At 35.2% G+C, this 27,978-nt stretch overlaps 1 protein-coding gene and 1 long non-coding RNA gene across 2 annotated transcripts; both read right to left on the bottom strand.

Annotated features, from left to right (window-relative positions):
• Positions 1–25,841, bottom strand: LOC126763587 (juvenile hormone acid O-methyltransferase-like). The gene is made up of 5 exons (XM_050481229.1): positions 25,810–25,841; positions 1,139–1,327; positions 704–1,008; positions 376–523; positions 1–276 (listed from the first exon to the last, which is right to left on the bottom strand). Exons 2-5 carry the CDS (start codon positions 1,323–1,325, stop codon positions 86–88), a joined length of 831 nt encoding a protein of 276 aa, XP_050337186.1. The 5' UTR covers positions 1,326–1,327; positions 25,810–25,841; the 3' UTR covers positions 1–85.
• Positions 12,508–15,109, bottom strand: LOC126763597 (uncharacterized). The gene is made up of 4 exons (XR_007667639.1): positions 15,070–15,109; positions 12,726–12,864; positions 12,637–12,663; positions 12,508–12,557 (listed from the first exon to the last, which is right to left on the bottom strand). It is a non-coding gene; the product is annotated as an uncharacterized LOC126763597 (long non-coding RNA).
• Positions 25,842–27,978: the final 2,137 nt, after the last annotated feature.

Below are 27,978 nucleotides of genomic sequence, written 5' to 3'. Positions count from 1 at the left end.
GTTCGAAACTAATTTAATTACATTCAATAAATTTAATTTGCACGAAATTTAGCTTGCTTTTCTAGATAACAATTAGTCAAGTCTGTTAATTAATTTCCTCTGAATTCTCGGGTTTTTGGATTACAATTGTGAGTATCGAAATGCGACAACCTACAGTGGAACTTCCTTTGGTGGAAACACACTTGGTCTTGAGACGTTCCTTCATATCTTCCCTGTATTCTTTCTGGACATCATTTGGCATTTTATTTACAAATGGATTAACAGCCATCACCAAATCTACAATGGAAAATATTTGAATTTCGAATACTCTGATTTATCTATTTTTCTTATTCTTATTCGTGGTCCCGTAATGATGACCTTTTAAAAAAATCTTACCAACTAGAGTGTCCAAACTTGGATAGGTGAATGTATTCCATTTGTTAACACAGTACTCTACTTTGAATTTGGCTGCAATTAGATCCTTCTTCATCATCTGGTCAGCATCTGCACAACCCTGGTGAGGAGGTGTCCACTTCTCTAAACCCTGAAAAAATTTCAAATTTCAAATGAACTCATAATGAATTCATAAAAGAAGAAAGACATTTTCATGGAATATTTTGCGGTAAGTTGGCCGTGTCCGAAGCACGAAAGTCTTATTTTTACTGAATGTGAAATCCATTGAAAAATGAGAAAGATTTAAGAAGCGAATGCTTATGAATATTACCTGCATGTATGGTGCAAATCTTGGATCTTTTTCCTGTTCCGGATACATATCGTATATCATGTGATGGGAAATGGTTAAAATAATGGCTTTACCCCCTGGTCGAAGAAGTTTGTAGATGTTCTGTAATGCTTTCTGTGTATTCTTACACCAGTGGAGAGCATAGAACGAAACTGCATGATCAAATTGTTCGATCAAGTTTTTTGGTAGCTCAGACGTTTGCATATCTAACTCAATGAATGATAGTTTATCATCAACTGCATAATGCTGTTTTGCATACTCAATCATTTCTGGGGATATATCAGCACCTACAGACAAAATACTCGTATGATCACCACCAAAATATTTAAACATGAAAGGAAATCATATACATATGATGGAAATCATTTGCCACTAAAACTTTGTCAAACATTATTTTTTCCAATTTACAATATTTACCAACAATAACAGCCTCCCTGCCGACACATGGGACAAGTATATCTCTTGTGGTATTTCCAGGACCGCAGCCTATATCGATAATTCGACCATTCATGTTCCTGAACTCCTCCGAAAATTGGCCGATCAATTCCAATATGTTACGATTCAGGGTAGCATTCGTTGCAGCGTATTCATTTGGTTGATTCATCTCTGAATGATTCAATCAACGATTAATAAAGATGCTCGATGAACCAATCAACCTCTTCACCACACACAAATACAAATACTCTTTCTTTACCTATTGATTTTATTCTGATGAGCAATCGAACTATTATTCTATCTGAAAAATAAAAATAGGATGATAAAATTAATGAGAATTGCAACATCATTATGTTTGTCTCGTATGTGCGCTTCTATTATACAATAGTATACCTAAAAATCTTTCTGTTTAAGTTTACTTTTACCCCTTACCACTGGTGGGGGGAAGTAGAACTAGGAGATTGTATTTCAAATCTGATTATATTTTTCTTGAGCAGCTCCTTTTATACAAGACTCTTAGCCTATGTTTTTAAATTAATTATCAGACCAACGCATAATACATAATAAGTGCATTGGTCTTATCTAAAAGAACACGTATATTTTATCAGCAAATGCATTTCTATTTGTTTGTTTATGTAAGTATGTATGTGTGTGTGTTTGTGACTAAGGCACTTGAGATTTATGATGAAGAATACAATAACCACCGTAAGGGTTGTTTTTCTGTATTGTATTCTTATAACATATTTTTCTTTTATTTGCTGCAGTTTTGTATGCAGTCAACTGATAGTGGACTGTATATTATTGTTCAAGTAATTTGAACAGCCACTTTCAAATGAAAATCAAACAACACTAGTTAAACTTCATTACATCAATTCATCTATATACATATATAAAACAAAGACGGGTTTGTTCGACCACTTATAACTCGAGATCTGCTGAACCAATCTTAATGATTATTGATTCGTTGGATTTGTCTCCGCCCCGAATAGCAGAATACATACATATTAAAAACAATGAAAACTCGATATGTGTAATGAATACTTAATCTTCTTATATATACTTTTTTTCATACAAATTTTTTTTTCAATTTTTGTTTGTTTTGTTGTTTAATATTTTGATTTGTAAATTATTTGAATCGTTCAATTTCGGTCGCTCGCTTTTTTATTCCGGCTATTTAAAAGAAAAATTTTTGAAAATTATTCAGTGAAAACTTTATGTGTGTGGCAGATTGAAATTTGTTACGAAGCCACGAAGAGGTCGCCGTAATATCGGTTCTTTTTGCCATCAACGTATGGCAGCCCAAGCAAGGCCACCAAGAAGTACTCCAAAAATGCGATGACATACATATGTACGTGCGGAATTATGGATCGCGGTCATTCAGCAAGCGATCGTCACGATATCACAGCACGACTTTTCAAACAACAATTGCGATGTTTCATGGACTTTATCTTGGAGTAATATAGGTATATGTGGTGCTGTTAGATGCCAGATGTACTATGTTGAGTGACAACAGAGAGGTTTGTCACACGTACACACTCTTCTTTGGATGGTGGTTACACCAGATCAAATTGAAGAAATCATTTCTGCGGAAATTCCTGACGCAGAGAAAGATTCAGTATTATAAGCAGTGATGAAAACCAATATGGTACATGGACCTTGCGGACACCTCAATCTTACTTCGTCTGACAATAAATGCACGAAACACTATCCACGTGCTTTTCTTTCGGAAACACAAACTAGAAATGATGGATATCCAATGTATCAGCGTCGCTCTCCAGATGACAATGGCAGAACATTTAGCATTCAATTAAGAGGCGTGAATATCGAAGTTAACAACACATCGAAGTCGACAACATATGGATAGTACCATATACTCCACTATTGTCTAATTCACATTCAAAACTCATATCAATGTTTAATATTGCAGTTTGGTGAAATAGATAAAAGACGTTTGTAAGTACGCCACCAAAGGAAGCAACATGGCGGTTATTGATCTTGAACGATACGGTCGATACGTGAACTGCAATAAAGCGCTTTGTATGATATTTACTCTTGCGATTCATGAACGTTTTCCGACTGTTGTGCGTCTCGCAGTTAATTTTGAGAATGACCAAATAGTCTATTTCAACACAGAGAATACAGTACAGACAGGGAAAACAACCCAGCAACTAAATTAACATTAACGAGTTTTTTCTCAACTTTCGTCAGTGAACCGTTCGCGAGAACTTGCTCTATTCGGAAATACCTTGATATTATACATACAATTAAAATTACAATTGCTGGAATATGATAATCACTGGAATGAAGTTCGCACACTTTTCGCGATGATCAGCCTTAAAATTCGCGTCAGTTATGGGATACGACCAAAAATTACATTGCCGAAGACATTTTACATCGTATACGCTAATAATTGGAAATGGGTCAATACCGGTTGATACTTCCGTTGGCTTGATATCAATTCCATATGCCGTTTATCAATTCACGAAAGATGGACTCATCAGGAATGTTTATACGAACATTGGACAAATTATCGTTAGTACGATTCCTCAAATGTATGCGCAATATTAGCTGGCAAAAATACCGATGTTGTTGACTTAAACTGGAAGAGACTTGCGGTCATACAAATCGATCGATCGTCTTGACAGAAACCAAAAATTGTTGTTTATCAAGCTGCGTTACATTGAAAAAAAATGTAGAAAAATCTCAAATAAATGATAATCAACACAATATGAATTTTTGTATTTTCAATTGAAAAGACATAATTTCGTGCAGGACAACGGCTGCGGGATCAGCTAGTTATATATATACAAGTTGATCATTTCAACATTTTAGCTTAACAAGGAATTTTTTCATTTGGATATTCACAGATATGATTTAAGGAAATGTTGAAAGTGAGTGATCAAGCCATATAAGATGATGAAAAATAAGAAACTTTTAATCCAGTATCATTTATCCGATAATTATTGCGGCCGTATCACACATCAAAGTTCCTTAAACGGAATAAACAAAAGATGTAAATTCTCTTGAATTTTCCTCAAATACGACAATACCTCGGGGATTATATCGAGATTAATATTTTGTCCTTGTACTTTTGTTGTCCTTTGTACAAGTTGAATTTGAATTCAGGATAAGAAGTTTCAAGCGATATAAATAATGTGCTATATATAATGTATGAAAAGAATCAATTTCTTGCTCAAATATAATTTTCAATGCCATGTCCTCCAACTTGATCAAATCGTATCCGCAATGACAAAATTGCCAACTTCATTTAACATTTAACACTTATTGCCCGATAATGAAAAATGTTCATTAACAATAATAAATTATAATTAAATTACAAATTCACTAACCGCTTTTAATTGGAATCGAATTCAAACTCACACCATTAAAAATTCAGATGACTTTGTGATTGAAATTGCAAGAGATTACCAACAGTTAATTTTCCATCACAACGAATCCCGTAGAAAATTCTTTAAATACATGCATCAAAGAACAAAAACAAATCATAAATATCATAATGTATTCAATTGAATTGACAATTATTTACAGTGACGAGAATTACTTTGCGGTCTTGGTGTAAAGGAAGATGAGTGAAATTTTATTTTTCGATAATCCAGACACCATTAAAGACATTCGCGACTAGCTCTTTCAAAGACTAACCATAGCAACTACCAACGAATTCGGTTACTTTTATTCAAACCATCAGAATTATTTATCTTCGGTTTGCCTAGATTTAGTTTCGTAATGTTTACATGAAGGGATTAGCCTGAAGAGGCCTTCAATCTCTATATTGTATATGGTATAATGGATTCATCAAATAATTATTCGACAAAAAAAGAAAAAATAGAAGATAATCTTTGAAATCGATAATATTATCCATCACTTTGTGTTGTCCCTTGTTTATACTTTTACACTGAGAAATAAATATATTTTTAAGTGTTCGGTACCTATTTCTGTTGTCGATTCATTTTCATTTCCAGGCATCGACATGGGTTTTCATTTGTTAAAATTATACCGTAGCTCTGAGTGAATTCCCTCCGCTATTAGTCAAATTAAAAAATGACAATAATATTAATTGGAGGAAGGCTTCTTCATTTGTTTGCAAATTTTATCGAAAAACTTGATTCGAACTTGATCTTTTCGGTGCGTTGTTTTCTAACGTCCCGCCTTTCACGCGACATTTTGTTTTTTTCTCCACTTTTTTCTAAAGTCGTACATCTGACCGATTTGAACCTCAAAACTACTGCCAAACAACAATGATTTGTCAATCTTAAGCCAAAATTAAAAGAAATTAATAGAAAGTCAGTACCAACCAGAGATAAAGAGATGTCCAACTCCTCTCTCACTGGAAGTGAGAGAACAATTGCTAAACGTCAAAACCACCTAAACTTTGTCAGTTGACTGGATTGGGGAGGTTTTGACGTTTAGCAATTGGAAACGAGCGATGGCCAGATTGAAATCTTACAAAAATATATGTAAACGGAGGAATTTGTTGCCGCCGTTCAAGATCGCAAATAAAAAGTAAAAAAAAAATGAAAATCAAAGAAAATGCGAAATTTTTGCTATTTGATGTATAGAATAATTAATTTTTCAATTACAAATGATTAACAACATTTATTAATTGAGAACTAACAGGCTTAATTCACCTTATTAATTAGTCAAATATAAAAAGTCAGTTGTTTTAATATATCATAAAATCACAAAAAAGGATTTAAGTAGTTTCGCCATATATTAAAAGTCCAATATATAATAATTTGCAATCGTAATAAATGTTGGGTGTTTTAATTTAAATGCCCAAAAATTCTTATTTTGTTCGATGTGGCCACAATGGAAAATGTTATAAAAAACGCTTATTTTGAGGCGCTGTCACGCTGGAATTAGTTGGGCATCCCATTATCCCTGGTACCAACTCAGTGGGTTCTAAGGTGAGTTTGGATTGATTTTCCTACAATTTTAACCCTCGAATGGCCCTTGAGATTCTCAAACAAGTTGGAAAATACGTGAAACGTAAGAATTAACCTGTCTACGTGCCACAAGTCACGATAAACTCAAGCATTTACACAAAAAGGCAAAGCATAAGAAAAGAATTGTCATTATTTCCACTCTACAGACAAATAATTATCTATAATCACTTTTTTAATATGATTTTTTTTTGACAAAGATGTTACTGTTTTTTTTTCTGTTATTATACGAGTTGAAAATAATGTTGACAATCTACTTCCAAATGTTAACATTATTTCCAACTCGTACTCGTCAAAATGTACGAAAAAATAATTAAGACGAGTGGAAAAAAACGAGAGAATAACAGGAAAAAAACAGTAACATCTTTGTCAAAAAGAAGAATCAAATTAAAAATTATTATAGATAATTATTTGTCTGTAGATAGCAATATTAGTTGAATTCATGTGGAGGTAATGTAATATAGTAAGTGACAATCACCTAACATGAGGGAGTGGAAATAATGACAATTATTTTCTTATGCTTTGCCTAATAGGTATATAGAGATTTTTAGTGTAAATGCCTGAGTTTATCGTGACTTGTGACACGTAGACAGGTTAATTCTTACGTTTCACGTATTTTCCAACTTGTTTGATAGTCTCAAGGGCCATTCGAGGGTTAAAATTGTAGGAAAATCAATCCAAACTCACCTGAGAACCCACTGAGTTGGTACTGACTTTCTATTAATTTCTTTTAATTTTGGCTTAAGATTGACAAATCATTGTTGTTTGGCAGTAGTTTTGAGGTTCAAATCGGTCAGATGTACGACTATGACACGGACGGAAGATTGGACACTTTTTAGAAAAAAGTGGGAAAAAAACAAAATGTCGCGTGAAAGGCGGGGCGTTAGAAAACAACGCACCGAAAAGATCAAGTTCGAATCAAGTTTTTCGATAAAATTTGCAAACAAATGAAGGAGCCTTCCTCCAATTAATATTATTGTCATTTTTTAATTTGACTAATAGCGGAGGGAATTCACTCAGAGCTACGGTATAATTTTAACAATTGAAAACCCATGTCGATGCCTGGAAATGAAAATGAATCGACAACAGAAATAGGTACCGAACACTTAAAAATATATTTATTTCTCAGTGTACAAGTATAAACAAGGGACAACACAAAGTGATGGATAATATTGTCGATTTCAAAGATTATCTCCTATTTTTTCTTTCTTTTAAAATCATCAGCTCAAGTTGTTCTTAACCGAATATCACCAAATAAATCTCATGTCGAATAATTATTTGATGAATCCATTATACCATATACAATATAGAGATTGAAGGCCTCTTCAGGCTAATCCCTTCATGTAAACATTACGAAACTAAATCTAGGCAAACCGAAGATAAATAATTCTGATGGTTTGAATAAAAGTAACCGAATTCGTTGGTAGTTGCTATGGTTAGTCTTTGAAAGAGCTAGTCGCGAATGTCTTTAATGGTGTCTGGATTATCGAAAAATAAAATTTCACTCATCTTCCTTTACACCAAGACCGCAAAGTAATTCTCGTCACTGTAAATAATTGTCAATTCAATTGAATACATTATGATATTTATGATTTGTTTTTGTTCTTTGATGCATGTATTTAAAGAAGTTTCTACGGGATTCTTTGTGATGGAAAATTAACTGTTGGTAATCTCTTGCAATTTCAATCACAAAGTCATCTGAATTTTTAATGGTGTGAGTTTGAATTCGATTCCAATAAAAAACGGTTAGTGAATTTGTAATTTATTTATAATTTATTATTGTTAATGAACATTTTTCATTATCGGGCAATAAGTGTTAAATGTTAAATGAAGTTGGCAATTTTGTCATTGCGGATACGATTTGATCAAGTTGGAGGACATGGCATTGAAAATTATATTTGAGCAAGAAATTGATTCTTTTCCTGCATTATATACAGCACATTATTTATATCGCTTGAAACTTCTTATCCTGAATTCAAATTCAACTTGTACAAAGGACAACAAAAGTACAAGGACAAAATATTAATCTCGATATAATCCCCGAGGTATTGCCGTATTTGAGGAAAATTCACGAGAATTTAGATCTTTTGTTTATTCCGTTTAAGGAACTTTGATGTGTGATACGGCCGCAATAATTATCGGATAAATGATACTGGATTAAAAGTTTCTTATTTTTCATCATCTTGTTTGGCTTGATCACACACTTTCAACATTTCCTTAAATCATATCTGTGAATATCCAAATGAAAAAATTCCTTGTTAAGCTAAAACGTTGAAATGATCAACTTGTATATGTATATAGATGAATTGATAAAATGAAGTTTAACTAGTGTAGTTTGATTTTCATTTGGGAATGGCTGATCAAATTACTTGAACAATAATATACAGTCCACTATCAGTTGACTGCATACAAAACTGCAGCAAATAAAAGAAAAATATGTTATAAGAATACAATACAGAAAAACAACCCTTACACACACACACACGCACATACATACTTACATAAACAAACAAATAGAAATGCAATAGATGCACACTTGCAAATGTATACAAATGCATTTGCTGATAAAATATACGTGTTCTTTTAGATAGGACCAACGCACTTATTATGTATTATGCGTTGGTCTGATAATTAATTTAAATACACAGGTTAAGAATTTTGTATAAAAGGAGCTGTTCAATAAAAATAAAATCAGATTTCAAATACAATCTCATAGGAAACCTTCTTATTATTTCTGTATATATTTTACTTCCCCCCACCAGTGGTAAGGGGTAAAAGTAAACTTAAACAGAAAGATTTTTAGGTATACTATTGTATAATAAAACCGCACATAAGAGACATAATGATGTTGCAATTCTCATTAATTTTATCATCCTATTTTTATTTTTCAGATAGAATAATAGTTCGATTGCTCATCAGAATAAAATCAATAGGTAAAGAAAGAGTATTTGTATTTGTGTGTGGTGAAGAGGTTGATTGGTTCATCGAGCATCTTTATTAATCGTTGATTGAATCATTCAGAGATGAATCAACCAAATAAATACGCTGCAACGAATGCTACCCAGATTCGTAATATATTGGAATTGATCGGCCAATTTTCGGAGGAGTTCAGGAACATGAATGGTCGAATTATCGATATAGGCTGCGGTCCTGGAAATACCACAAGAGATATACTTGTCCCATGTGTCGGCAGGGAGGCTGTTATTGTTGGTAAATATTGTAAATTGGAAAAAATAATGTTTGACAAAGTTTTAGTGGCAAATGATTTCCATCATAAATGATTTCCTTTCATGTTTAAATATTTTGGTGGTGATCATACGAGTATTTTGTCTGTAGGTGCTGATATATCCCCAGAAATGATTGAGTATGCAAAACAGCATTATGCAGTTGATGATAAACTATCATTCATTGAGTTAGATATGCAAACGTCTGAGCTACCAAAAAACTTGATCGAACAATTTGATCATGCAGTTTCGTTCTATGCTCTCCACTGGTGTAAGAATACACAGAAAGCATTACAGAACATCTACAAACTTCTTCGACCAGGGGGTAATGCCATTATTTTAACCATTTCCCATCACATGATATACGATATGTATCCGGAACAGGAAAAAGATCCAAGATTTGCACCATACATGCAGGTAATATTCATAAGCATTCGCTTCTTAAATCTTTCTCATTTTTCAATGGATTTCACATTCAGTAAAAATAAGACTTTCGTGCTTCGGACACGGCCAACTTACCGCAAAATATTCCATGAAAATGTCTTTCTTCTTTTATGAATTCATTATGAGTTCATTTGAAATTTGAAATTTTTTCAGGGTTCAGAGAAGTGGACACCTCCTCACCAGGGTTGTGCAGATGCTGACCAGATGATGAAGAAGGATCTAATTGCAGCCAAATTCAAAGTAGAGTACTGTGTTAACAAATGGAATACATTCACCTATCCAAGTTTGGACACTCTAGTTGGTAAGATTTTTTCTAGACTAGAGACTAGGATAAGAAAAACATAAATCAAAAGAGGATTATTGTAAATCAAATTTTTTCTCATTTTTCAATGTGATTTTTTTTTGAAAAAAAAGAAAAATAGATAAATCAGAATATTCGAAATTCAAATATTTTCCATTGTAGATTTGGTGATGTCTGTTAATCCATGTGTAAATAAAATGCCAAATGATGTCCAGAAAAAATGCAGGGAAGATATGAAGGAACGTCTCAAGACGAAGTGCGTTTCCACCAGAGGAAGTTCCACTGTAGATTGTCGCTTTTCGGTACTCACAATTGTAATCCAAAAACCCGAGAATTCAGAGGAAATTAATTAACAGACTTGTCTAATTGTTGTCTAGAAGAGCAAGCTAAATTTCGTGCAAATTAAATTTATTGAATGTAATTAAATTAGTTTCGAACAGATTGAGGTCTTAAATAAAATATCTAAATGTTTTCTTGTTAAAGCATGCCATTTGTAATTGTATTGCAAGAATAAAACATGTAAACTTATGAAAACAAAAAATATATAAATGAAATTTTATTTATTTATTGATCCAATATATTTTTAATAAACAAAAATAAAATAGGATTTCCTGCAACTGTTGTGAATGAAATTAAGAAATGACCGAGTTTATTTCAATTCAATTTAAGACTCATACAAAATATTTGAAACACATTTCGGCTATAAATAATAATTTCCCATAAATCATTCACTATTCAAGTACAAGATAATTTGATTGGACTTTGGGAAAAACTTGGTATGGAAATAATGCTGAAAAAAAGTGTATGTAATAAATTGAATAAACTGCTTGAAAAGTATCAAGAGCAAATCAAGAGAAGAAACAGCACCCAACAATTTACAGAGTATGTAAAATCTCTGGAAACAATTTTTTACATTGGAACATGTACATAAATGCGATTTGAAGGCAGCTCCATGTGCATGCGGCTGGGTTCCCGAACGCCTCAAAGAGTTCATGCACGATCAACGTAATCAGAGAAGACTAACAATGAATGCATTTATGATGGAAACTGAAGAGCAAGGAGCAACGTCTATGTCATCAATGCCAACATACCAAGCACAAGTTCACAATACACAGAGAGATACGATTGTTTTAACTTTGTCTTGGTATGTGACAGATTTGCTGTGCCTGACAGAGTAGCATCAGCATTGGGAACCGCTCTTTTGCAAGATTTTAAAATTAAAGATAAGCATGGGAAACCTCATCATGGATAAATCGAAAGTTCGCAGAGAAAAAGAGAAATGCAGACAAGAAGTGCTTCGCAAACGGTTAGATGATACCAATTTGTTAGCGTTTTCATTCGATGGCAGAAAAGATGATACTTTAACGATAGATAAAATTGATGAGAAGTATCATACTAGGATGGTTCAAGTTCATTGGTTGGTCACGCTTTCTAGAACCTCGTTTACGCAAAATTGTCGAATCAAGTAATTAAAGATAATTCATATTATGCGCATTCGGAAAATATCTTGTCACCAATGTTATTTGATGATAGGAAAGAAAAGCGCGACTGTGCCATTAAGAAAATTCTACCTTATCGAACCGATGTTAACGAGCCAATGGAACTTAGAGTTTATAAAAAAACAGATATAAACTTTAATTGCACAAGTTATACGGAAATTATCAATTTGAATGATATAAATATCGTATTTCAACCACCATTCACGCGAAGCATTCCGTACGATACATTGAAAGAATATTTAAATCAAGATGATCCACCGTTTAATAATCCAAAAATTCCATCACACATACAAGGAACGGAACGACATGTTCAATTGCTAGCTAGCGTTTCCAATCGGGTTATACCGGAAAATGTAGAGGCCGCCATGGCGACGACATTAGAGAGCCGTGCGAAATTGCCAAGACTTGAAAGTAAAAAAGACTTCAAACAATAATTTTTTTTAGTTTCTTTTCTATAACTCACTTAAATTAATTTTTTCATTTACATATGTTCTGACTAAATAAATTTCTTAAGAGAAAAGATAGATAATATTATAAATAAATAAATAAAAATGAAGAAAAGACATAGCCATTTAGATGATTTTTTCATGTAAAGGCCAAAAATGGTGATTTTTTGAAATGATTGTATGGGGAACCCCCCAGGGGAGTTCCAAGGGGTGTGCCACTGGCATGGGTGGATCGACCGTCCAAAGTTAGTGGGGGTCGGTCACACATTTGGACTCGATTGGAGCACTCTAAATGGGTCAAAGTGGGATTTTTCAAAATTTGCCCCTACCCAAAAGTTCGACCCAAATTGGGGGACATCAAAATTCGTTTTAGAGGTATGGTTCCTCCGGCAAAGTTTCTTATTTTGATCCCTAGAATATGATTTTCATAGAGCGATGGGCGATTTTTAAATCGACCCGCCCAATTACATATACATAGTCAATCGGAGATTAAATATCCCAATGTTCCGGTGATATCCAAGAATATCTGAAAATAGAATATAAAATAACTAATCACCTGGCTAAAGATGGTCATATATAATTAGAATAAATAATTGCATACTTACCCTTGTAGACAGAGAAACCTGCATATCCTGCCAAAAAGAGAGAATATTAATAGATGTAATACCATAATAATAGAGTAAACATTACTTACCATGGGCAACATAACCCAACCTGTCAAAATTATCGTTGACAGCTCCACTACAGCGCATAAGTATTGTCCCATAACAACAGGCTTGCAATAGCCGCCGTATTGTCCGAATAGCGATTGCAACGTCATCACGCAGGAGAACCTGAAACCATTACAAATTCAAATTAATAAAAATTCAAATACATTGATTCCAATATGAATTAAATTCAATTAGCACAAGAAAAAACGTTAACTTCAGTTGCACCGAAGCTAAATACCCTTCACAGGTGCATTTCTGTTAGTAACTATGTGTTCAGTTTGTATGGAAGCTATGTGCTATAGTTAACCGATCTGATAAATTTCTTCGAATATTACATTGTTGCTGTGGAAAATAATATATGCAACATTTCGTGAATATATCTTGTCAAATGTGAAAGTTCTCCATACAAGGGTGTTACAAACTTCGTGACAAACTTAATATACCCTGTTCAGGGTATAAAAAGGATTCAATGCAACGCAATATTCTATAAATTCAAATTAATAAATTAAAATATTGGTTGTCAAAAAAGTTTTGCGGTATTTTCGCTAGCTGGCGCTGAAAGTGCGTAGTTCTAGTTTTATTCGACGTATCGGGTCATGCTGTACCTTTTTGGAAAGCTCATTTCACGCGCTAACACGTGTTTGATTGATTGTCGTTTCTTTTAATTCGTTCGTGAGTTATAGCGTCGCAAACATGGAGCAAAATAAAGAGAAAATACGGCATATTTACTACTACTCCAGTACTACTACGATAAAAGCAAAAATGCATTTGCAGTTTATGGACCCGATACAGTTTCCATTTCCACCGCACAACGATGGTTTCAACGTTTTCGTTCTGGTGTAGAGGTAGTCGAAGATGCGCCACGCTCCGGAAGGCCTGTCGTCGAAAATTGCGATAAAATCGCTGAATTGGTCGAAAGAGACCGGCATAGCATCAGCCGTAGCATCGGTGAAGAGCTGGGCATGAGTCATCAAAAATTCATTTCAATTTCAATAAAAAAAAAAAACAAAATTCAAAAAAATACCGCAATACTTTTTTGACAACCCATTATATCGATTCCAATATAAATTCAATTATAAACAAGTAAGGAAGGGCTAAGTTCGGGTGTCACCGAACATTTTATACTCTCGCATGATAAAGTGATAATCGAGATTTCATTATACGTCATTTATGTACATATTTTTCAAATACCGTATTTTTGTAAAGTTTTATTCCGCTATCATCATTGGTTCCTAATGTTTATACTCGTATTATACAGAAAAGGCATCAGATGGAATTCAAAATAGCGTTATATTGGAAGAAGGCGTGGTTGTGAACCGATTTTATCCATATTTCGTACATGTCATCAGGGTGTTAAGAAAATATTATATACCAAATTTCATTGAAATCGGTCTAGTAGTTCCTGAGATATGGTTTTTGGTCCATAAGTGGGCGAGGCCACGCCCATTTTCAATTTTTAAAAAAGCCTGGGTGGAGCTTCCTTCTGCAATTTCTTTCGTAAAATTTAGTGTTTCTGACGTTTTTTGTTAGTCCGTTAACGCACTTTTAGTGATTTTCAACATAACCTTTGTATGGGAGGTGGGCGTGGTTATTATCCGATTTCTTCCATTTTTGAACTGTATATGGAAATATCTGAAGGAAACGACTCTGAAGAGGTTGGTTGACATAGCTATAGTAGTTTCTGAGATACGTACAAAAAACTTAGTAGGGGGCGGGGCCACGCCCACTTTTCCAAAAAAATTACGCCCAAATATGCCCCTCCCTAATGCGATCCCTTGTGCCAAATTTCACTTTATTATCTTTATTTATGGCTTAGTTAAGACACTTTATAGGTTTTCGGTTTCCGCCATTTTGTGGGCGTGGCAGTAGGCCGATTTTGCCCATCTTCGAACTTAACCTTCTTATGGAGCCAAGGAATACGTGTACTAAGCTTCATCATGATATCTCAATTTTTACTCAAGTTACAGCTTGCACGGACGGACGGACAGACGGACGGACGGACACACAGACATCCGGATTTCGACTCTACTCGTCACCCTGATCACTTTGGTATATATAACCCTATATCTGACTCTTTTAGTTTTAGGACTTACAAACAACCGTTATGTGAACAAAACTACATATAATACTCTCCTTAGCAACATAGCGAGAGTATGTATAGAAAAGGGGAATCGATTATGTCAAAAGAGGACCGAACAGAAATCATCACCTTAGTGTTGTGGATCACTAAGTTTACAATTCAATCAAATACAAATAACCAAATAACAAATACCAAGAAGGAGCCCGCAAATGCAAAATATAAATATTGATGATTGTGAGTGAACTGACCTGCAATGTTGAGGCAGGATAGAACCGTGATGATGAGGGATAGTCCACTGAAGACATATGTATGTATATCGAAACTTTCTAATTCCAAAACCTAGCGAAGAAACGCACCAACTGAAACATAAAATAAATCAATTACATACATTGCGAATGAAATATATAAATCAATATTATTTCAGGCAAGTTTAAGACCTGACACAGAAACAGAATCAGAAATAAATAAATTTACCTCAGGCATGCGTAAGACCTGAAACATAAACATATGCAAAACAAAAGAGAATGTGATAATGGCGAGTTTGGTACTTTAGCCTCAGAAAATAAATAAAAGAATGAAGAAGACAAGATATGACGTAGGAGGGGCGTAACAGAATTTGGTACTTTGGCACGGTTAGTTAATTCCATCTAATGAAACTACAAATACAAAATACAAATATAAATACCGGGACGAGCGTAGCCCGAAAAAAACAATTAAAAATATTAGTCTAATTAACGTGCAATGCCAGGGCAGGGTTAAACCGCGACAACGAGGAAAGTGTCTCCAAAATTATATCAAATCTTTAGAATTCCAGAGTTCATTAAAAGAGAAGGAATTACTAGAACCTCCAGAGTCATATTCACCTTTAAATAGAAATGAATAAAAAATATTGAAAAACATAGCAAAAACGCAGCAAATCAATTGTAATAATTTATTTAACAAACGCATAGCGAGCAGATTCAACGTCAAAATAAAAGATTAAAAATATATCGATTTTTACAAACGACATTTCGCATGAGAGAGAACAATGTGTACAATCAACAAATACTGTCACAATCATTTCACAAAGTTTATTTATTTATTTCGTAACTTTCTTACAGCGTTTTTGAATTCGAATTTTTTTTCACCACGTCTAGTAGGAGCACCGAATAGCTTAATCCTCATTCCGAATCTTTAAATTTGTTTTTTCTCGAAGAAAATATAATCTCCTTTCGAACAAACTATAATTTTTTTTTATAAACAGAAGTGGATTCCGACAAATTTCAAGAGAAGAAAAATGAATTAGACGAAGTCTGGGAGCTCAATCGTTTATTAACCGAAAAATTAAAATTAATCGAAGAACAATCGGAGATGATCAAAGAACTAAAAGAAACGGTAAAAATTATGCCCGAAACAAATACCCAGACTAGTGCAACGCACTCTGAACCGGATTTAGAGCGACCAAATATCCATGACCTAACCTCGCTACCCCCTACTGTCAACGTAATTTTCGATCAATTATCAATTCTCACCGAACAAGTTGATGAACTTAAAAATCGTAAACAAAACCCGGAACCTCTAGTAACCGAGAGCCCTAACACCGGTAGTGGTTTAAAAATCATGGTAAAAGACGCGCTTGCTTATGTACCCACTTTTGATGGTTACTCGTACAATATAACAGTGACAGAATTTATGCGAGCTTGCAAACGCGTATGTACTATGATGAGTCAAGCAACAGTACCGACTTTTCGTGCCTTATTTCGTCAAAAATTTGAGGGACGCGCTCATACCACAATGGAAAATTTGGAGTATCAATCACCCGAGGAACTAGAATCTAAATTACGTGATTTCTTTGAGCCCTGTCGCACTGCTAACCAATTTAAAGCTGCACTTGAAGACGTTTCAAAAAAACCGCATGAGCATGTCGTCGATTACATTAACAAAGTCAAAATGCTATACAATGATATTGTTAACACTGAGAAACTCGAACGGAAATTTCTGTCTCCCGCTGAGGAAATCAAACTTGAAAAAGACACTATTCAGGCTTTTCTTAATGGTCTTCTTCCCTCACTGCGAATACAGTGCATGACTAAACCTCGTAACACCCTAGAAGAATCTTTCAAAAATGCCATCGAAGTATGCACGAGATGCAAGTAGATTTTTCGAGCTCGAAAATTTTGTTGGAGTTACAAGAGTCACACAACAAAGGAAAAAACATAGCACACCTGCCTACAGCATCAAAACAATCAACAATTCCCCACTACCACAGGAACAAGGTCCATATAAAGGAAATAATAACACTACACAAAATTCAAACGCTCAACAAAATTTTAACCGAAACCCGTACAGGAACAATTATCCGAGAAATCAAAATCGTTTTGAAAATCGCTATCAATGGAACAACGGCAGAAATTATGGAAATAGAAATTACGACAATTCGCGGAATAATCAAAATTATTCAACCAATGCAGGAAATCTCCCCAACCAACAAAATCGTCAATCCGAATATATTCCAGGATCGTTTTGCGAACTTTGCCGTGTCCCGGGATACACTCTATCCACGTGTAGAAAATTAGCGTACATGAATCGTCAAAAGGAATCTCAGCCAAAAAACGCTACACTCCCCGATCAGAATATCGGCGGGACCAATCACCGCCACACAAACTAATCAAGCCATACATTTCCGAAGAAATTTCGTACATGTCGAACAATTCCCCTGCTTGCATAAAAATTTTACAGACGATCGACGTTCAGAAGCCCTTACTAATTCCAAAGAAAGTGAAACTACTCCTGAATCTCTTGACATTTCTAAAAATATCAAGCCGCCTTCAGCACCTGAGAAATCCCCCAATACAAAATCAGCATCGATATTTGCACGCATTGCCCACATGCGGATTAAAACTACTAAAATCGCATCAGTCACCCTTTACTCACTTCAATTAAAATTACCAACAATCATGATGATTGATAGTGGCGCAGAAGTTAATTTACTTAAAATTGGAGCTATAAATATGTGCGCACCTATAAACATTAAAGAAATAATCGAATTACGAGGCATTACTGACAATATTATTCGCACCATCGGAACTTCTTCTTCTTCTTCTTAAATGGCGTAGACACCGCTTACGCGATTATAGCCGAGTTAACAACAGCGCGCCAGTCGTTTCTTCTTTTCGCTACGTGGATATTGGATAATTCCATATTGGATATTCCAAGCGAAGCCAGGTCCTTCTCCACTTCGTCCTTCCAACGGAGTGGAGGTCTTCCTCTTCCTCTGCTTCCCCCGGCGGGTACTGAGTCAAATACTTTCAGAGCTGGAGTGTTTTTCGTCCATACGGACAACATGACCTAGCCAGCGTAATTCGCTGAACTATGTCAATGTCGTCTTAAGTATATCTCGTACAGCTCATCGTTCCATCGAATGCGGTATTCGCCGTGGCTAACGCGAAAAGGACCATAAATCTTTCAAGCCTCTGCACCATATAGCAGGACGGGAATTATGAGCGACTTATAGAGTTTGGCTTTTGTTTGCCGAGAGAGGACTTTGCTTCTCAATTGCCTACTCAGTCCGAAGTAACACCTGTTGGCAAGAGTTATTCTGCGTTGGATTTCTAGGCTGACATTGTTGGTTGTGTTTACGCTGGTTCCAAGATAGACGAAATAATCTACAACTTCAAAGTTATGACTGTCAACAGAGACGTGAGTGCCAAGTCGCGAGCGCGACGACTATTTGTTTGATGACAGGAGATATTTCGTCTTGCCCTCGTTCACTGCCAGACCCACTTTTTTTTTGCTTCCTTGTCCAGTCTGGAGAAAGCAGAACTAACGGCGCGGGTGTTGAGGCCAATGATATCAATATCGTCGGCATACGACAGCAGCTGTACACTCTTATAGAAGATGGTACCTTCTCTATTTAGTTCTGCGGCTCGAACTATTTTCTCCAGAAGCAGGTTGAAAAAGTCGCACGATAGGGAATCGCCTTGTCTGAAACCTGGTTTGGCTCGGAGAGGTCCTTCCCGATCCTGACGGAGCTTTCCGTGTTACCCAACGTCAATTTACACAGCCGTATTAGTTTTGCGGGGATACCAAATTCAGACATCGCGGCATAAAGGCAGCTCCTTTTCGTGCTGGCGAAAGCAGCTTTGAAATCGACGAAGAGGTGGTGTGTGTCGATTTTCCTTTCACGGGTCTTTTCCAAGATTTGGCGCATGGTGAATATCTGGTCGGTTGTTGATTTGCCAGGTCTAAAGCCACACTGATAAGGTCCAATCAGTTTGTTGACGGTGGGCTTTAATCTTTCACACAATACGCTCGATAGAACCTTATATGCGATGTTGAGGAGGCTAATTCCACGATAGTTGGCGCAGATTGTGGGGTCTCCTTTTTTATGGTTTGGGCATAGCATACTTAAATTCCAATCGTTGGGCATGCTTTCGTCCGACCATATTTTGCAAAGAAGCTACATGCTCCTTATCAGTTCTTCGCCGCCGTGTTTGAATAGCTCGGCCGGCAATCCGTCGGCCCCTACCGCTTTGTTGTTCTTCAGGCGGGCGATTGCTTTTCGAACTTCTTCATGGTCGGGTAATGGAACGTCTGCTCCATCGTCATCGATTGGGGAATCGGGTTCTCCTTCTCCTGGTGTTGTGGGTTCACTGCCATTCAGCAGGCTGGAGAAGTGTTCCCTCCATAATTTAAGTATGCTCTGGGCATCTGTGACTAGATCACCTTTGGGGGTTCTACAAGAGAGAGAGGGTATCTACGGTCGAAAATTTACATTGGTCACAGACGACAGGCCACTCGTATGGCTCGGCTCTGTTACATCGCCGAATTCACGAATTGTTAGCTGGAGATTAAATTTGCAAGATTTCGATTACAAAATTGTGTATAAGCCAGGACTCGTAAATGCCAATGCGGACGCACTGTCTAGAAATATTCCATCCGAAACAGTCGATGAGGTAAATAATAGCAGCAACCAAAACAGTGAAGAAGCCGTCATAGACGACGTGAAAAATCTTTTTATGATTGTTGAAGATTCCTCGTAGGACGAATAAATTTTTTCAGCCCCTTCAAAGCGAAAGAAAATCCAACAAGATAGATTTCAAAAAAGAACTCGAATTCTGAGCGACGTAGTCGACGAAAACGACGAAAGAAATGACGATAAAACTGAGCGCGTCGAAATATCAGGTTTTCAAGATCCCGAGATTGCAAATAGAAACGACGTCGCAGTAGGATCGGATTTTAATAGCGATAATAGTGCGAACGGAAATGAAACAATAGCAGGCGATAATACAAGGATTGAAGTCTCAGACGTAGCTGGAGAACTCAGTATCGGAAACTCGAATAGTCCAGATCACATTTTTGCCGAGGCCGAAATCATCAACACCTCCAACGGAAATGACGCAAGTCGAACTGACACCGAAATAAATTCACGGCAAGATAGCAATTCAAAACCAGACGACATCGTAGATGAGAATAATATATCAGGCCCATCTACTTCTCAATTCGCTTCCACGACACCATTCAATTTGAAGAAAACAGGTTATTTGACAACGACAGTTTGAATTTGCCAGGTTTTTCCAACGTAATGAACGATTTATTAGCACAATCAACTAACGGGATGCATAGTGGTAGCGACGTATCGGAAGAAAACGAAATAGAGCAAAATAGTGAACACATAGACGCGAGCGACTCTTCTTTCAGCAATCCAAACGAAGAAATATTTCCAAATCCAAGAGTCCCCTATCATTATCCAGATAATCAGAAAAGGGCGCGCAATCCTCCCAACTCGCGAATTATTTCTTACCAAGTAATCGAGTGTCGAGACAGTCTGACTATACGCCAAGATAACTCCTTGATTTTTACTACAACGTAAGGAGAGCCATGCGATAACAGCGCGACAGAATTATTAGACAAGATTAATTTCCCAATTGAAGACGTTAAAGAATTAAATTTACACTCAATCAGTTTAGCAAAAACTAATTATTTCAACGAGGTCCCCTGGAAAACCATAGAACAACATTTAGTCAACACATTTGCCCCCAAGATGTAATCACACCAGACGCACAAGACAGATATGAAATAATTAAAGAATATTATTCGAGCGCCATTAACGGTCATAAAGGTACCACAAAGACATTCGATCGACTCAGACAGAATTATTATTGGCCTACGATGAGACGAGATGTGATTTATTTCATACATACATAATTGTCGCGAATGTCAAATAAAAAAATTAGTCAGAGTAAAAACTAAACAACCTATGGTCATAACAGATACCCCTAAATCCGCATTTGATAAAGTTGCCATGGACATGGTTGGCCCACTCAAGAAAACAAAAAAGGATAATATATACATCTTAACTATTCAAGACCTCTTAACAAAATATTCTCTAGCAATTCCATTAAAAAGTGGAGATTCCAGTGAAATAGCAACTGCCATTATGAAAAATTTTGTTTGTGTCTTCGGAGCCCCAAAAGCTATGCTTACAGATCAAGTGTCTAATTTTCTATCAAGCTTAATGAAAAATGTTGCAAAACATTTTCGAATCACTCAATACCATACGACGACCTATCGACCTCAGAGTAATGGATCACTAGAAAGATCACACCAAGTCCTCACCGAATATTTAAAATAATATGCCAATGAACACACTGACTGGGATAAACTATGTGAGTTAGCATCATTAGCATCAATACCAGTGTACATGAAGGGACAGGTTCCACACCTTACCAATTAGTATTTAGCAAATTGGCCAGGATGCCATCAAGCAGGGCACCCAATGAGCACCCTGATACCACCTATGGTGATTATTTAACTGAGCTTTTCACCCGCATCAGTGATTTCCACAAAAATGCAGGTCAAAACCTCGACGAAGCTAAACTTCGTTCAAAAAAATATTATGATGCAAACGCAAACCCTCAGAATTTTCACGTGGGTAATAAAGTGTTTTTTACTAAAAGAGCCTAATAGAGGAAAAATGGGTGACCAATATGAAGGCCTCTATGAAGTTGTCGAAATCCTTCACAACAATAATGCAATTATTAACTACAAAGCTACTAGGAAAAAATTACATTTTAATAAATTACGTCTCTCTCAAATGCAGGTTTCTCAAGCAAAATAATTTTAAACGAATTACATTTTAAAAATCAAACATTAGAATAATGCTAGGAACAGCACTCAGATACATGTTTCTCAAACAAATAACTTTAAGTACAGGGATATGAGAAAAATGGTGCACACACACACACACACAATGTTAAGAATAACAATTTTTTTTTCTTCCGGTTTGAATTTCTTTTCTTCTATATATCAAATTTCAAAAACAACTACTGTTCCAGATGATCCGACTTCAAGCAACGTTTATGCTCCTAATTTTATGGGAAATTGCAAGGAGTATTGAAGGACTCGTAGGGTATGACTGCAGCGGATCTACCTTAAATATTACTTCTTACTCGCTACTGGATGTCGAAGAATGCAACATACCATTCGTGGAACCTAATGCAACTGAATAAATATGGATCAGTTGAAATCAACGAATGCAGAGTACAGATAGATCGCACCATTCATCATTGTGGAATGTTTTCTCACGTTTCGGTCGTGCACAATTATCTCCGAGAGTATTTCTTAGAATTGGACCAAAAAGCATGCGAAAGACTACATCATTCAAATTCTCTACAAATTTCCTACAACATTTTTATCGATAAGCTCGTCAGAGACATTCCGAATAGCAGACCAGTTACACTTGCAGGAAAAACGGCAACTACAGGACGATGTAAAGGAACCCAGTATAGCGACTCTTTTGGAACTTGGGACGACGTAATTGTTAACGCTGTTGTAAGAATTTTCTACACTACATACACCTCCTCCGTTGAACTTTACTCCAATAAAGTATCTCTCAACTCAGGAGCCAAGTGTGATTTTATCCCAGGAACGTGTACAGATTCCAGAGGCACACTAGCTTTCTGGTCAGTAAAGCCACAGGATGATTGCAAATTCAGCAAATAAACAGCTCTCTATCGAGGACAGGCTATCAGAATTGAATCCACTGCTACCGATCCGCCAACCTATATAATCACTGATGAGGAACAAACTTTCTCCCTGGAACAAAGAGCAAAAAGTTTTATTTGTGGATATACATTAATTCAAACAGAAATACCAAAACGTTTCATTATGGAATCAGCTCCAGGAATGGAGTTTGCAACAAACAAAGTAATTGACACAGAAAATGTAGATCTTATCCAATATGTCAACGCAAAAATAGTTTATGCCGAATATCACATACGAAATCAGATTAAAAAACTCTATCACCACATCCGCCTAAATCAATGCGAAGCGCAGAAGACAATTTTAATAAATTCACTGGCGTCCTTCGCCCCAGATATGTTTGCTTACAATTTAATGAAAGGACCTGGATACCACGCAATCCCCACAGGAGAACAAGTTACCATCGTCAAATGCTCATCGGTGCCAATCAGGCTACGAAAAACTGAAGAATGTTCATCTTTCCCATTGCTCTAACATATTTATTTTATGAATTACTTTTGGATTTTGAGTGTGTACACAAAAACTAGATGAGTGGTTATTCATGGGTCATAGCCTTGGATCATAAACGTTCGATGTATCATTTTAATGATAATTCTCTTAATAAACAGAGAACACGAATGAATACGTGACAAAACACCGTTTCTACGGATTCTAGGTCATGGAACGTGTGTTTTATGATACAGCAAAGGCGGTCCAATGATTTCAATCGCTTGCAAAACGATTTACTAGAATTCCGGTTTTACGATTGTCCAAAATTTTGAGAGAAATTAATGAGATTTTCACGAATTGAGATCGAATGACTTTCATAGATCGACCTGTTCTGGCCTAGTATCATCATTCTGGACACGAATCATGCTAAGTAGATCATACTTATTAGGTCTCGCAAAAATTTTTCTGGCGATGTGGAGAAATCAACTTTAAATAAACTAGAAACTCAGAAAAGATGTTTTCTCGCATGTGTTTTAGGATACGCCAAAAATTTTTCTTTACGATGTGGAGAAATCAAATTTAAATAAACTACTTTTTCTCGAAACTCAGTAAAAATCGATGTTTTCACGTAAACTCATCCTAAATGATGATAATTAGTTATTGCGTGTGTTTCATGAACTACAAACAAAGTAAAAAACGCGGTGGAACGTGTGTTTTATGAACGATATTAATTAAATGAGTTTTGTTATCTTTCGTGTTCCGTTTATTCCCATGTTTTTCAATGATTTTTAGGAAGATTTTTAATTTGTAAAATGGAAAATTGAGACTGGGAGCTGATTTGTATTTATAGCCGAAATGTGTTTCAAATATTTTGTATGAGTCTTAAATTGAATTGAAATAAACTCGGTGATTTCTTAATTTTATTTACAACAGTTGCGGGAAATCCTATTTTATTTTTATTTATTAAAAATATATTGGATCAATAAATAAATAAAATTTCTTTTATATATTTTTTGTTTTCATAAGTTTACATTTTTTTATTCTTGCAATACAATTACAAATGGCATGCGACTAGCACATGCTTTAACAAGAAAACATTCAGATATTTTATTTGAGACTACAATCTGTTCGAAACTAATTTAACTACATGAAATAAATTTAATTTGCACGAAATTTAGCTTGCTCTTCTAGACAACAATTAGACAAGTCTGTTAATTAATTTCCTCTGAATTCTCGGGTTTTTGGATTACAATTGTGAGTACCGAAAAGCGACAATCTACAGTGGAACCTCCTTTGGTGGAAACACACTTGGTCTTGAGACGTTCCTTCATATCTTCCCTGCATTTTTTCTGGACATCATTTGGCATTTTATTTACACATGGATTAACAGACATCACCAAATCTACAATGGAAAATATTTGAATTTCGAATATTCTGATTTATCTATTTTTCTTATTCTTATTCGTGGTCCCGTAATGATGACCTTTTAAAAAAATCTTACCAACTAGAGTGTCCAAACTTGGATAGGTGAATTTATTCCATTTATTAACACAGTACTCTACTTTGAATTTGGCTGCAATTAGATCTTTCTTCATCACCTCGTCAGCATCTGCACAACCCTGGTGAGGAGGTGTCCACTTCTCTGAACCCTGAAAAAATTTCAAATTTCAAATGAACTCATAATGAATTCATAAAAGAAGAAAGACATTTTCATGGAATATTTTGCGGTAAGTTGGCCGTGTCCGAAGCACGAAAGTCTTATTTTTACTGAATGTGAAATCCATTGAAAAATGAGAAAGATTTAAGAAGCGAATGCTTATGAATATTACCTGCATGTATGGTGCAAATCTTGGATCTTTTTCCTGTTCCAGATACATATCGTATATCGCGTTATGGGAAATGGTTAAAATAATGGCTTTACCCCCTGGTCGAAGAAGTTTGTAGATGTTCTGTAATGCTTTCTGTGTATTCTTACACCAGTGGAGAGCATAGAACGAAACTGCATGATCAAATTGTTCGATCAAGTTTTTTGGTAGCTCAGACGTTTGCATATCTAACTCAATGAATGATAGTTTATCATCAACTGCATAATGCTGTTTTGCATACTCAATCATTTCTGGGGATATATCAGCACCTACAGACAAAATACTCGTATGATCACCACCAAAATATTTAAACATGAAAGGATATCATATATGATGGAAATCATTTGCCACTAAAACTTTGTCAAACATTATTTTTTCCAATTTACAATATTTACCAACAATAACAGCCTCCCTGCCGACACATGGGACAAGTATATCTCTTGTGGTATTTCCAGGACCGCAGCCTATATCGATAATTCGACCATTCATGTTCCTGAACTCCTCCGAAAATTGGCCGATCAATTCCAATATGTTACGATTCAGGGTAGCATTCGTTGCAGCATATTCATTCGGTTGATTCATCTCTGAATGATTCAATCAACGATTAATAAAGATGCTCGATGAAAAAATCAACCTCTTCACCAAACACAAATACAAATACTCTTTCCTTACCTATTGATTTTATTCTGATGAGCAATCGAAATATTATTCTATCTGAAAAATAAAAATAGGATGATAAAATTAATGAGAATTGCTACATCATTATGTCTCTTATGTGCCGTTCTATTATACAATGGTATACCTAGCTTTTGTCATTTCTTACCTCGGGTGGGGGGTAATAAGTGATAGGCACTGCTATTTTACTCGAAATCTTTCTTTTTAAGTTTTCTTTTACCCCTTACCACTGGTGGGGGGAAGTAAAATATATAAATATTAAGAATGTTTTCTAGGAGATTGGATTTCAAATCTAATTTTATTTTTGTTGAGCAGCTCCTTTTATATAAAATTCTTAACCTATGTATTTAAATTAATTATCAGACCAATAAGTGCGTTGGTCTTATCTAAAAGAACACGTTTATTTTATTAGCAAATGCATTTGTATATACATATATACATATATATATATATAAGTATATATATATTTGCTAGTGTGCATCTATTGCATTTCTATTTGTTTTTTTATGTAAGTATGTAAGTTATCACAGCTAGCACAGCTAACAAAATATACAACAACAAAGTTGTCGTAGCTAGTAAAATATACTGACAAGAATGTTGCAACTATAAACAGAAATTCAATTCAGCATTATTCTGCAAATAAACAATATCATTGTTGCTCAATAAAGTTGATTTCCAAAATTTACAACAACAGCACATTTCGTCGGCACTAAACCAGAGCGGAAGCCGTGCCGCCGCAATGTAGGCCGTTTCTCGACCAAACTGAGGTTTGCTGTTTTGCTATAATTATTGCTTACGTTATCATTATAGAGCATAAATAAGTACTAGTAAGTAAGAATTCGTACATATGTAAGATTATAGTAAATAAGCAAAATTTTGTAGAAAAGAAATGTATTCAATAAAGAAATTTGAGTTCAACTTTACAATTCAAAAGAGCGAGTAATTACTCATTTGGTGGCAACCATTAATTGGCGCCCGAGAACTTTAAAAAATTTGAAGTTGCCTACACCAAAAGTATTAAAGTGAATCTGTATGCACAAATATCATTTATCCAGAAGGATAAACGACGGAATTTAATTTTTATAGAAAGTTCAGACGAGTTTGACATAAGTCATTAAAAACAGTATGTGAACCTTGTTCGGAAATTTAATTACAAGTGTACACAAAAAACGCCGCAAAAAAAAAAGCGCGTCAAGTGTCGTGACATATCTTAAGATTTGTTAAACAATAAAGCTAAGTGTTTGACAAATCAAATTAAAAATACTTATAAAGTGGGCAACTAAAACAAAAAGCCGCCAAATCAACGCCCAAAGTGACATCATCCACCCCCAGTAGAGGACTAACGCTTCAAACAGGACCAAGTGGAACGTCCAAAGAGAATGACAAAGTTGAAGCTGATACTTCTGTTAGTTAATATTAAGCTTACATAAAAAATATAACTACCCGATATATATAAAAATATTAAAAATCTTAATAAGCAAATAAAATTTATACCCGATATATAAAAAATCTAAAAAAAATGTTAATAGCAATAAATATATATAAAGTATCATATTGTTAAAGCAATAAATAGTCGAAATTGTAAATCACCGTAATGGAGCAAATTCAAGAAGCTATTACACACCTAACAGGTACTGTTAATGCACAAATAGAAAAATCGAAAATATTGAACAATAGGATAAATCAGTTAGAAAGTAGAATTAGTCCCCATAACGAAAGTTCTATTTCAAATAACCATATTCACTTAACTGAGTCAGACTTAATAAAAATTAGCAGATTAACTGACAGCGTGAAGAACCTCCCAACATTCGAAGGAGATCCGATCCAATTCATATCCTGGATCCACAACGTCGAATCTGTTTTGCAGGACTACGAAGTAGTCAGAACAAAGCCACTGTATAGAGCAAATAAAGGTCCTGCAGATTCCGCCTTAATCTCATATAACATATTCAATTATGATTGGGGAACAATCAAAAATTGTTTGTCACTACACTATGCAGACAAACGCGACCTTAGAGAGACCTTAGAGCAATTCTACGCAAGAGTCAATCACCAACTATCGCTGATAATAAACAAAATAAAGAGTCATGATTATTCAAGAGAAACAAATAATGTTCTACTGGAAACCTATAGGAATCGAGCCCTTGATATATTTATCAGAGGCCT

This window comes from Bactrocera neohumeralis, chromosome 6 (assembly GCF_024586455.1).
Source record: "Bactrocera neohumeralis isolate Rockhampton chromosome 6, APGP_CSIRO_Bneo_wtdbg2-racon-allhic-juicebox.fasta_v2, whole genome shotgun sequence".
Lineage (NCBI taxonomy): Eukaryota > Metazoa > Arthropoda > Insecta > Diptera > Tephritidae > Bactrocera > Bactrocera neohumeralis.
Note: the sequence above shows the minus strand (reverse complement) of the source record. Positions and strands in the feature narration are given on the sequence as shown.

Coding starts and splice junctions, on each gene's coding strand:
- LOC126763587 (XM_050481229.1), bottom strand. CDS start 1,325: ATGAATCAACCAAATGAATACGCTGCAACGAATGCTACCCTGAATCGT. Junction 1,009..1,138: donor CAGGGAGGCTGTTATTGTTG/GTAAATATTGTA, acceptor TTTTGTCTGTAG/GTGCTGATATATCCCCAGAA. Junction 524..703: donor GATTTGCACCATACATGCAG/GTAATATTCATA, acceptor AAATTTTTTCAG/GGTTTAGAGAAGTGGACACC.